At 47.9% G+C, this 12,577-nt stretch overlaps 1 protein-coding gene across 1 annotated transcript in view; it reads left to right on the forward strand.

Annotated features, from left to right (window-relative positions):
* LOC311129203 (immunoglobulin superfamily member 3-like) overlaps nucleotides 1-12,577 on the forward strand; it is a 91,254-nt gene that overhangs the window by 49,876 nt on the left and 28,801 nt on the right. The window contains exons 4-6 of the mRNA XM_084161509.1: nucleotides 609-995; nucleotides 5,289-5,696; nucleotides 10,802-11,242. Of these exons, the coding sequence (XP_084017635.1) occupies nucleotides 609-995; nucleotides 5,289-5,696; nucleotides 10,802-11,242 (1,236 nt within the window). The remainder of the gene's footprint in view (nucleotides 1-608; nucleotides 996-5,288; nucleotides 5,697-10,801; nucleotides 11,243-12,577) is intronic.

The raw sequence follows: 12,577 nt of genomic DNA on the forward strand, positions 1-12,577 counted from the left end.
GGAGGTGAAACCAAGGGGAGAGGAGGAGGCTGAAAGTGCTGTGCTTTACTGTGGGCATAGCTGACTCCTCCCTCTCTTTCTCTTTCTGATCCTCCTTCTCTCGCTGTCTCCGCCCCCAATGTGACAAGCAGTAGACATTAAAGAATAGGATGTGTTAGTGTGATGCATTTTAATTTAATGTGCTCGTATTTAAAGCAGGTCTCTATCCCGAGCAGCTAGTCAAGCTGTCATGCATTATATGAGGATAAGGGAACATGTGATATGCAACAGCTAAATCAGAGTTGATGACTTCTTCCCTCTCTCTGTCCTTCTGTCTTTGGGAGAGACTGGCAGAGCTGAAACCATACTGATGGTAAATGTTAAAAATGCCAATTTTCTCTTATCCCTCTCCCCTTTCCTCCCCCCAGATCAGGAAGTCAGCATCCAGGGGGAAATGAACATCCTCTTGATTAGGGACTGGAGTGTGAAGATGTGAAGGAGGAGGAGCTAAATTCTACCTCAACTCTGCTTTCTAACTCATTCTCTCTCTCTCTCTCTCTCTCTCTCTCTCTCTCTCTCTCTCTCTCTCGCTCTCGCTCTCGCTCTCTCTCTCCCCCCCTCTCCCCCAGATCGGGACTTCTCTATCCAGGTGAGCACGGAGCGGCGGTCCTTCACGGCGGGCGAGCCGCTGGAGCTGCGCTGCACCATCGATGCCCAGAGCGTGCCCGAGCGCTTCTTCTCGGTGTCGTGGGTGTTCAGCAGCTCGTCGGTTGCTGTGATAGGGCCCAGCGCTGTGCCCGTCCTGGGACCCGACTACGTGGCGCGCGAGGCCGCCGGTCACATGACTGTGCGCAAGGAGAGCCCTGCCGTGCACCTGCTGAAGTTGCAGCGCCTCCGACCAGAGGATGCTGGGAAATACATCTGTAGAGTCATGGAGAGGGAGAAGACACCCACCGGGGACTTTATAGACCGGAGCAAGAGATCACGCAACGTCCAGATCACTGTGCAGCCCATCAGTGAGTATCAACACGGCACGCTATTGGCTCCTGTGTTAGTAAAAGGCCACTCATTGGCCCCTTGGTCAGTTAAACCAGGGATTCCCAAACTTTTTCACTCGGGGCCCCCCTTCCAGCATTGGTGAACATCCCACGCCCACCCTGCGTGCGCGCCAAATCTATTTCTATGGGCACAAGCAGTGTTCATGTCACAAACTGTTCAAACCCCTCTTGTTGGTGGAGAGAATTTTGCAGGTTTAAAGCTTATTTCCTGCAATTCTACACATTTTGTCATGGGGTGCAAAGAACATTTTGCAGTTTTAAAACTAATTGTCTTGCAATTCTATACATTTTACCATGTCTAATGTGTATTCATGTGATATTTTTGTGATCTAAAAATTACAACAATATCTATGGGCTAAAAAACGGAAAAAATATGTTTTGCTGACATGGGCTAGTTGATCTGGACATTTCTGACAAGTTATAAATAGCTCTCTAAGGTATGCAATGACTAACATGACAAGAGGAACTGATGATGCACTACCTAATTTCGAATTTACACCTAGCATTCTACTATTACAAACGTTCAAGAGTAAGTTTAAAGCTGCGCCCCCACACCCCCATGCCGACCATGGGGGACGCGCCCCACAGTTTGGGAACCACTGAGTTAAACAACATCTGATTGGCCCTTTGATAGTAGTATGCTTTTCTAATGATATACATTATGTATTCTCCCAGAGCGGAGGTCAGATACATCTCTTCCAGAGAACAGTAGAGCCTCTATTGTGGACCGTGAGTCTCACTGAGAATAAAGCCGCTCTTTATTCCACCATTATTTTCTATAGGGCTGGGAATTGCCTGGGACCTCACGATATGATACTATCATGATACTTGGGTGCCGATACGATATGTATTGTGATTCTCGCGATTCGATACTGCGATATTATTGCTATTATCACTATTTAAAAAGAAGATGGAGAACAAGCTATAAAAGGAAAAATACTGGAGTTTGGGTGCAGGTACAGCTGACTAGCGCTAGATAACACTACCTAGCAATTCAAATATTATTCGTACTTGGAGTCAAAGTATCAATATAATATAGTCCAAAATAATATTGTGATATGTAACTGTATCGACTTTTCCCCCGTCACTCATTTTCTGTCTGAGTGGATTGCTAAATATTGGTAATGCAGTATTATGGTCCTTCACATTTCCTCAGCTCAGGGCTGCGTGCGAGTGCTGCTAGCTTGGATAATGGAGAGAGCTGGAGAGGAGGATGCAGGAGGCTGAGCTAACAGCCGTGAAATGAGAGTGTGAAGAAGGAGAGAGGGAGAGAATGGGGCCTAGCTCTCCAGGGCCCACTAATGGATCCCTGGGCTAAATTAATGTGTTCTGCTGGAGCTGAGTGACTAGAGCCATGCTGGAACACTGGGAGGCGATATGAAGCCTAATCTAGCTAATACAACCCTTCCAAAACCTTGAGTGCCCAATGTTCTCATCCTCTCTCTTTCTCTTTCTATCCTGATGTATCCTCTCTGTCTTCTAGTTTAGTGGCTCCCCTTTGGTCTGCAACTCTATAGCCCCTCTACAGCACCCTCCTCTCTATCCCTCACTCTCTCTTTCTAAGGGCTGGTGTTGAATGCTAAAGTCAGCTGTTACCAGCATTAAAACACAATAACAACCCACCCCATCTCACCCTAAATATGCCATCATCCACCACCTGCACCCAACCATCCTGACCTTACCCAAACACCCCCCACTTCACCCCACTCCCGAACAAACTGTCCCAAAACAAAGCCCCCCTGGCCCCCACATGGCCCCAGTAATCCCCAGGGATTCTCCCTAATGGAACCTTTTGTTTCCCTAACAAATAGGTTTAATGTTCTATAAAAGCATTTTATGGAGTTTCTTTTGCAGTTTAATAACCATGGTTACAGCAGGGAGGGAGGTCTTAATGGAGAGTGGAGCAGGTAGAGGGGTAGAAGGGTAAGGGTATGGGGTCAGGGTGACTCCCCTGTATGGGATCAGGGTAACTCCCCCCGTATGGGGTCAGGGTAACCCCCCCAACCCACCCACCTCTAGTTACCACCCCTTGTATCTGGACCCATTAGCAGCGGTGATGGGGGGAGTATGGGTTAGAGAAGGTTGAGAGCAGGAGGGTGGGCAGAGGGAAGAGAGAGATGTAAACAGTGCTGACAAATCAGTCCTGATGAATGAGTTTACCTTGGGCAGGGGGAGGGGTCTTGACGCGCTGCTATGAATTACAAACACACAGAGAAAGGGAAAGCGGGAGCGAGAGACGGGCAGTAGAGAGGAAGACACACAGAGAGAGAGAAAAGGAAGGGACTGAGAGAGAGAGAGGAGTGAAGAGAAAGAAGGATAGAAACACACAGAGAAGAGATGGATATATAAATAGAGAGAGAACTGAGAGAGGAGAAAGAGAAAAACAGGCAGGTTTGAAGAGGAGAGAAGCTGCCCTCTGCCTGCCTAACCATGTGTGATGTTCATACACATCTACATTGACACTAAGAGCTGAGAGACAGAGAGAACGTATCATGTATTTAACACAGGGAAAAGCTGGGGTGAAATTGAAAGATGGAGAAAAAGAGACAGGGATGGAGGCCTTCCATTTGTTCATGTAAGTGTGAAAGGCTGCTTCATTCTGTATTCACCCAGGGCTGGGGCTTGTTAGGAGGAGTGGTTAGCTCCCAGGAAGGCTGCTTCATTCTGTATTCACCCAGGGCTGGGGCTTGTTAGGAGGAGTGGTTAGCTCCCAGGAAGGCTGCTTAATTTTGTATTCACCCAGGGCTGGGGCTTGTTAGGAGGAGTGGTTAGCTCCCATGAAGGCTGCTTCATTCTGTATTCACCCAGGGCTGGGGCTTGTTAGGAGGAGTGGTTAGCTCCAAGGATGGCTGCTTCATTCTGTATTCACCCAGGGCTGGGGCTTGTTAGGAGGAGTGGTTAGCTCCAAGGATGGCTGCTTCATTCTGTAGTCACCCAGGGCTGGGACTTGTTAGGAGGAGTGGTTAGCTCCCAGGAAGGCTGCTTCATACTGTATTCACCCAGGGCTGGGGCTTGTTAGGAGGAGTGGTTAGCTCCAAGGATGGCTGCTTCATTCTGTTTTCACCCAGGGCTGGGGATTGTTAGGAGGGGTGGTTAGCTCCCAGGAAGAATGCTTCATTCTGTTTTCACCCAGGTCTGGGGCTTGTTAGTAGGAGTGGTTAGCTCCAAGGATGGCTGCTTCATTCTGTATTCACCCAGGGCTGGGGCTTGTTAGGAGGAGTGGTTAGCTCCAAGGATGGCTGCTTCATTCTGTTTTCACCCAGGGCTGGGGCTTGTTAGGAGGAGTGGTTAGCTCCCAGGAAGGCTGCTTCATTCTGTATTCACCCAGGACTGGGGCTTGTTAGGAGGGGTGGTTAGCTCCCAGGAAGAATGCTTAATTCTGTTTTCACCCAGGTCTGGGGCTTGTTAGTAGGAGTGGTTAGCTCCCAGGAAGGCTGCTTCATTCTGTATTCTCCCTGGCCTGGGGCTTGTTAAGAGGGGTGGTTAGCTCCCAGTCAACCCCTCATACTCTGACGGCAGAGAGAACGAGATGGAGGGAACAAGGGAGAGAGAGAGAAAGAGAGCGGGAAATAAAGGGGGTGTTGGGGCCGGGCAGCACTCTGCCAGGCTCTGCAGTGTGTGAAAGGTGCTGAAGTGGTGCGAGAAGGAAAGAGAGGGTCTGTTTTAAAGCACAGGGGATGGGCAGCTGAAGACTTTTATCCTTCAGCACTTTCTTCTGAGGAGGAATTTCTCAGATGCTGAGCCGTGTGGTTTCAGGCCCAGCTCCTAAGCCTCGGGTGGACCGGGGTATCGGCTGCGTTACATTAGGTGGCAGAAGTCCACCCCCACGCATCAGTCCACTGGGGTCTTTGTGTGTCTGACAGTTACTCTCTCTCTTTCTCTCAGGTGCCCCTAGGCCAGAGTCGAGTGATCATCTCCACAGACACACAGGCTGCTGTGACATAAATACAGTACATGCATAGGCTAGTCAGTAGTATATTCCAGTCACTGGTAGACACGATACTGCCAGTGGTTCTTTTTGTCCTATATGAATTTTTCAACATGTGAAGCCTGGTTCTAGTATTTAATTATTTTAATTTAAAGCCCTGTCAAAATGTCCTATTGGAGAGGTTTTGGTCAATTTTGACTTATTTTGTATTTGTTCTCTCTCACTCCTTCTCCCTCTCCCTCTCCCTCTACCACATCCCTCCCTCTCTATACTCTCCCTCTCTGAACTATCTCTCTCTCCCCACTCCTCTCTCCCTCCACCAGAGAGTAACATCACAGTGTCTTTGTCCAGTAACTTGTCAGAGGTCCAGGAGGGGGACGTGGTTCAGCTGACCTGCTCCATCCACTCCACCACGGGTCCTCTCTCTGTGGCCTGGCAGTGGAGTGAGAAGCAGGGCTCCACCCCTCCCCAGGACCTGGTCTCCGTAGACCGCGACGGGACCATCCGACCAGGCCCTGGGTACCGTGAGCGCTCCAGCTACGGGGAGATCCGGGTAGAGAGGGTACGAGAGGACATCTATACCCTGTCCCTATACAACGCCCTGCCTGGGGATGAGGGGCTGTACCGGTGCACGGCCACAGAGTGGGTGGAAGCCGGGACAGAGCCGGAGCAGAGCTGGGAGAAGATAGGAGAGAAATCAGCCACCAAGGCCATCACTGTTAAGACCGTGGGTGAGTGTGTGTAGCAGGGACTCATGACTCAGGAAGACATACATACATACATACATACATACATACATACACACACACGGGACCCTGACACACACACATAGTATATAAAGGGAAAGGGGGATACCTAGTCAGTTGTACAACTGAATGGATTCAACTGAAATGTGTCTTCCACATTTAACCCAACCCCTCTGAATCAGAGAGGTGCGGGGGGCTGGCTTAATCAACATCCACGTCATCGGCGCCCAGGGAACAGGGGGTTAACTGCCTTGCTCGGGCAGAACGACAGATTTTAACCTTGTCAGCTCACACACACATACAGTATACCCACACACACACACATCAAGGTCATCTCTGTCACGACAAGTTGTAAACTTATGCAACAGGAGAACACACACATGTCTCCCGAGTGGCACAGTGGTCTAAGGCACTGCATAGCTGTGCCACTAGAGATCCTGGTTCGAATCCAGGCTCTGTCGTAGCCGGCCGCAACCGGGAGACCAATGGGGCGGCGCACAATTGGCCCAGCGTCGTCCAGGGTAGGGGAGGGAATGGCCGGCAGGGAGGTAGCTCAGTTGTTAGAGCATGGCGTTTGCAACGCCAGAGTTGTGGGTTCGATTCCCACGGGGGGCCAGTATAAAAAATATATATAAAAAAAATGTATGCACTAACTGTAAGTCGCTCTGGATAAGAGTGTCTGCTAAATGACGTAAATGTAAAATATACACACATCAAGAGCATCGCTGTGAAGACATTTCGCGGCAGGTAGCTTAGTGGGTAAGAGCGTTGTGCCAGTAACCGAAAGGTCGCTGGTTCTAATCCCCAAGCTGACTAGGTGAAAAATCTGTCGATGTGCCCTTAAGCAAGGCACTTAACCCTAATTGCTCCTGTAAGTCGCTCTGGATAAGAGCGTCTGCTAAATGACTAAAATGTAAATGTAAATTTCTTGAGCACCAAAATGCACATACACACACACACACATGTCCAGTCCTTCCATGTGTAGACAGGTGGTAAGCGTGTGCAGGGGGATGTCAGGAACACAAAGAGAGCAGTCATTTTCATACCTGTTGTAAGAGATTGTGATGAATAGCTCACTGAGAGGCTGGTGTGGGCTGGAAAATAAAGCATGCTTTATTCATGCAGTGCCAAGGGGTATGTGCCACTACAACACACACACACACACACACCATTCTGACTTCAGATGTAGTTTTTATATTTCATGATATTATAGACACAACACACACAATCTTGACTTGAGACAAACACTCACACTACTTGCGTACACGCAGATTATCTAGAATTATTAAAATGGAAATGTGTTTAGCAGTGGGCAGGCTTTCCTCTGTCAGTGAGTTAAGCTGAACATCCCTGGTACAGGCTGACTGAGAGAGGCACTGGTGCGGCGCACTGACTGAGGCGTTGGGGAACCAAGGGCTCAGTGCACAGTCGCGCGCACACACACCACACACACACACACACACACACACACACACACACACACACACACACACACACACACACACACACACACACACACACACACACACACACACACACACACACAGCAAGAGAAGGGATTAGTCCCTGCAGCAGAATATCGTGGTGCTGTGGAGGGAGAGAAAATATGTCAGCTTTTTAATTGGACATTTGTTGTGTTTTAGCAACAACTGATCAATTACAGGTAACTGCCAAAATAAAGGAAACACCAACATAAAGTGTCTTAATAGGGCATTGGGCCACCACTAGCCGCCAGAACAGCTTCAATGTGCCTTGTCATAGATTCTACAAGTGTCTGGAACTCTATTGGACGGATGCAACACCATTCTTCCACAATAAATTCCATAATTTGGTGTTTTGTTGATGGTGGTGGAAAACACCATATCAGGTGCCGCTCCAGAATCTCCCATAAGTGTTCAGTTGGGTTGAGATCTGGTGACTGAGACACACACACCCTATGCTCCTTTGAGACCCTTCTTTTAAAGTCACATATCTCTTCTTCTATAGCCGTGGTAACCAAATTAATGGGCAACTGGGCATTTTTATACATGACCCTAAGCATGATGGGATGTTAATTACTTAATATGCTCAAGAACCACACATGTGGAAGCACCTGCTTTCAGTATACTTTGTATCCCTCATTTACTCAAGTGTTTCCATTATTTTGGCAGTTACCTGTATGTAGATTATGTAGATGCTTGTTTTTTTATTGTTCTTACACGTTTTTATTTTATTTGTGTGTACAGTATGTGTGTCAGTTTCCCTGTGTGTGTCTGTATCATGTGTTTGTGCGCGCGTGCTTGTGTCTTCAAGATGTGTAGCATCTGCTTGCCTCAGTCTCTACTGAAGTCTCCTCTGTAGAGCAGTGACAGTCGGCCAAGGTATAAATAGGCCCGCACTCTTTTCCTCTGTTCCTCCTCTCCTCTATTCTCTCTCTTCTCCTTTAATCTGTTCCTCCTTCTGTTCTTCCATTCCCCTTTTTCACAATGCGTCTTTTTCCAAGTTGGCTGTCTGTCCTGTGGGGATTAGTGTCCTCAGGGGTTTGACAGAGAGGTGATGCGTTGCCATGGTGAAGGTGTTCATTTGGTAGTCAGGGGATCCTGGTAGCTGATTGGCTGAAGTGATTTGGTTGGCAGGTCTGTGATGATGACAAGCCCAGGCTCTTAGACCTAACACATACACACACATTAGCAAACACACACGCATGCGCACATGCACACATATGATAGGCATATACTTACAGTCGACTCACGGCGATGTATACATAGGAAAGGGCATATTAAGGTAATATAATAGGAAAGGAATGATCAGTTTGAACTTGTCTCTCCCGTCACAGAGGCAGACAGACCGACAGTGAGGGATGGAAGAAGACAGAGAGAGGGAGGGAAGGGCTGAATGAGAGATGGAGGGAGAGCGAGAGGAGAGTTATTGTCTAATGTAGAATTATGGGCTGCGGCTGCTGTCCCAGCAGTAGCCAACAGTCTGGACATAAAACCATTGATTACACACCCTGAAGGACACTATGGACAACTCACTGCCAGGGGAGAGGGATGAGGAGAGGAGGGAGGGAGCAAGGGAGGAGGGAGAGATGACAAGTGAATAATGGAGAAATCTGCACAATCTGAGTTCATCACGAAGGAGGTCTTTCTCTCACGCTCACCGCTTCTCTCTCAATTCAATTCAATGTCAATTTAAGGGGCTTTATTGGCATGGGAAACATATGTTTACATTGCCAAAGCAAGTGAAATAGATAATAAAAAAAAGTGAAATAACAATAAAAAATTTACAGTAAACATTACACTCACACTGTCTCTCTCTCTCTGAAATACATGTATGTGAGGGCAGTAAGATACTGAAATGGGTTGATATCAGTAAGAATTGCAGACTAGAATGGAGGATATTACAGAGGGATATCTGATAGAACTGTGGAGTGAAGTATACTGTACCAGGGAATCTCTCCCTCCTCCTCTTTCTCAACTCTCTAAGTGGTGTAGTGTAGGTCTATGTTGGCCCTATTATCTGGACCAGGGTGACTGTTGTTATCTTAATGAGGAAGGTTTGGATTGGCTAGAGAAAGAAGCAGATCGAACATCAGCTCTTAGAGCAAATCTCTCCCTGGAGCCTTCTCTGGTGGTGCATCACCATTAGTTTTGAGCTCTGCTCTGACACACAGTTACAAACACACTCAAACGCATACACACACACACTGCAATGAGACACACATACATTCACTCTCTCTCACACACACACTGTCTGTGGCTGCCGGGTAGTCATGATAAATCGATATGTGCTCTGTTAGCCCAGTGCACCCTGGGTAAATGTTGTGGGTGCTAATCTCAGCAGGAGAGTCCTCCCCCATCCAACCACCTGTGACCTTTAACCCTATTAGTGTTACACGGTATACTGACACTTCACTACTTTTTCGATACTAGAACATGTTCCTGCTCCAGCTCCACTTACTCATGGCTAGCTCTAGCCTGTCCTGAGGAACCACTGCACTCACTGGGAGTCTGGGCTGCATCACCACTTCTGCTGCACAGAAGTTAGCAAGATGATCTTTGCTCGAGTCTCGAACTGACTGTGTGTGTGAATGATGTCATGGGGCTTAAAGAGACTGCGCACACTGTTATAAAATAAGAGATTGCGATCTTCTATGCAAATGTTGTTGATCAGTACAATAAAATAAGTCCCAAATGGAAGGGAAACAGATTGTTTTTCATGCAAGCAGTGTGTCCTATTGAATATGCATTCACCTGTATTGTGAATAGGCCTAGGCTACATGTTGATTTACCCAGTTTATCAATAGGTTAGAGATTTACCATTCAAATAAATTATTACCCATCTTACTATATAACAACAATGGTAAACAACTAAGTCAAATTGATTACATAATTGATTCATTAATGCATACATTCATCAACAACAAAACAGTTCAAATGTAATGATATTGAACTCAAAACTTCTGTCTGGATCAAGTGCCATTCTGTGACCTGGTATCGTTATCGAAGTCGAAATTCTGGTATCGTGACAACACTAAACCTTATACATTACATAATCTACAGACACACAGTATACAACCTCTCTATACGGTTGTGTTTCAGAGGACAGTGAATGGATTCTAACGGCTAACTTGTTGATCAAAGGCAAGTTATTCAACTCTCACTGAATGCCACTTGGTCTTGCAATCCCTACTCCTTCCCTCCCCCTTTGTCTGTGTATTACAGCAGAGGGTTGGTCCCATCACAGTCCGTCACCACCATGGCCTCTGTCATGCTGCCTGGCCTGTCACACTGCTTACCTCTCCAATCCTTTCACATACTACATCAAGTGCCTAAGGAATAGCAGCTAGGAAATAGGAGTTAGGGAATAGGAGTTAGGGAATAGGAGTTAGGGAATAGGAGTTAGGGAATAGGAGTTAGGGTATAGGAACGAGGGTATAGGAGCTAGGGAATAGGAGAGGGAATAGGAGTTAGGGTATAGGAGCTAGGGAATAGGAGTTAGGGAATAGGAACTAGTAATCCAATTTAGGGAATAGGAACTAGGGGTCGGTTTGGAATTTAGCCTTACTCTCCAACATTAACACATAATTTCCTCTCTTCCTGTTTTCCCAGAATCCTCCTTCGTGGTGTCGGCGTCGTCGCGGACGCCTAGCGTGACCTTTGGTGACTCGTTTGATCTCCAGTGCCTGGTCAAGCCCCGCCATAACCCTCGTGTGCCCGCCTCCGTCACCTGGCGCTTCATGCCCACCGGCTCAGGCTCTGCCGGGGAGGGTGGTGAGGGTGGCACGGCGGGCGAGTTCCGAGACCTGGTGACGTTTACCCGTGAGGGCACGCTGCAGTGGGGCGAGCAACTGCTGGGCCAGGGTACCCGCACCACCGTGGACCGTTCCCATGCCAACACCAACTTCAGGTTGTCTGTGACGCGTGCCGGGCGTAGGGAGGCGGGGACATATCAGTGTTCTGCCCTCCTTTGGAGGAGGAACTACGACAACACCTGGAGCAAAGTGGCCAACAGGACATCTAACCTGCTAGGGATCAGCGTGTTACAGCCAGGTAGGGGACACACACACACACACACACACACACACACACACACACACACACACACACACACACACACACACACACACACACACACACACACACACACACACACTTGAGCCCTGTAGCCAACCAACCACACTTCTGGACATTAATTAACACACAAAACAGAGACACACACACAGAATGACTGCGGTAGGCCTGAGGTCAGGGAATGTTTAGAGGTGAACATATGCTGCACAGGTTTTCTCCTCCCTGTCCTCCTGTCCTCCTGTGTTCTGTGAGAGCCCTGTACAGTCTGAGGAGTGAGTCCTGTATTAGCATTGTGTATTCTGCCCATTAGGTCTGTGGTGCCATGGACCTATAGGTATTAGAGTCTCTCTCTCTCTCTCTCTCTCTCTCTCTCTCTCTCTCTCTCTCTCTCTCTCTCTCTCTCTCTGCTCTAATTGCTTTTGCTCTCTTGTTTACGGACTAATTGTGTGTGTGTGTGTGTGTGTGTGTGTGTGTGTGTGGCAGCACTGGGCAAGGCGGAACCTCCTAATGGAGCAGTGTAGTAACGATGGATCGTTAATGTCCCCACTAGAGATAGTGATCAGAGAGAGGAAAACAATGGGTGAGAGAGAGAGAATAGTAAGAGATATGTCCTTGAACTGTTTCGCTCATCAACAATTCACTAACTACACCCCATGCACTGTTGCAATAATAGGCTTTTATTCGCTCACACACACACTGTATACTTTTCCTTTAGGATCCCTCATAGTCTAGTATGATTTCCCTCCAGGTATCAGGGGTCTGGGTTGTGGTGTGGGTCTGGCTGGCCTAGGGTCTGGAGATGGCTGAATAGGCCAATCCATGACCTGACGATCTTGTCGCAGTGGGGGCAGCTTGCTGTTACACACACACACACACACACACTGAACAACCCGCTGATGACATTGAGGCAGAGTTTGTGTTTGTGTGTAGAGGAGGTTAATGTCAGTGCTTGTGTTCCTGGGTTCCCAGGCTGTTTATGTGTTCTCTCTGTGAGGAGACTGAATTACATTACTGCCACTCTGGCCTTGAGCTGAGGAGTGTTTGTGTTTGTGCAATGTGCACTACCTCATTAAAGTGTGTGTGTGGGCGTGCCCTGTGTTGCTCTCTGTTTTCCTTCACCATCTACGCACACACACACACACACACACACACAAACACACACACACACACACACACACAGGAAGCTCCTGCTTAATGGGAATGGCTTTAGGAAAGCATTGGAGGAAAACCCCTCTCCAATTCAATAGTTCCTGGCCTCTCGAAACACAGACACCCTTTCACCCTGCAGCAGAGTACTGCGGTACAGCAGTGTAG

The sequence above is a fragment of the Coregonus lavaretus genome, assembly GCF_964263955.1.
Source record: "Coregonus lavaretus genome assembly, chromosome: 5".
NCBI classification, from domain to species: domain Eukaryota; kingdom Metazoa; phylum Chordata; class Actinopteri; order Salmoniformes; family Salmonidae; genus Coregonus; species Coregonus lavaretus.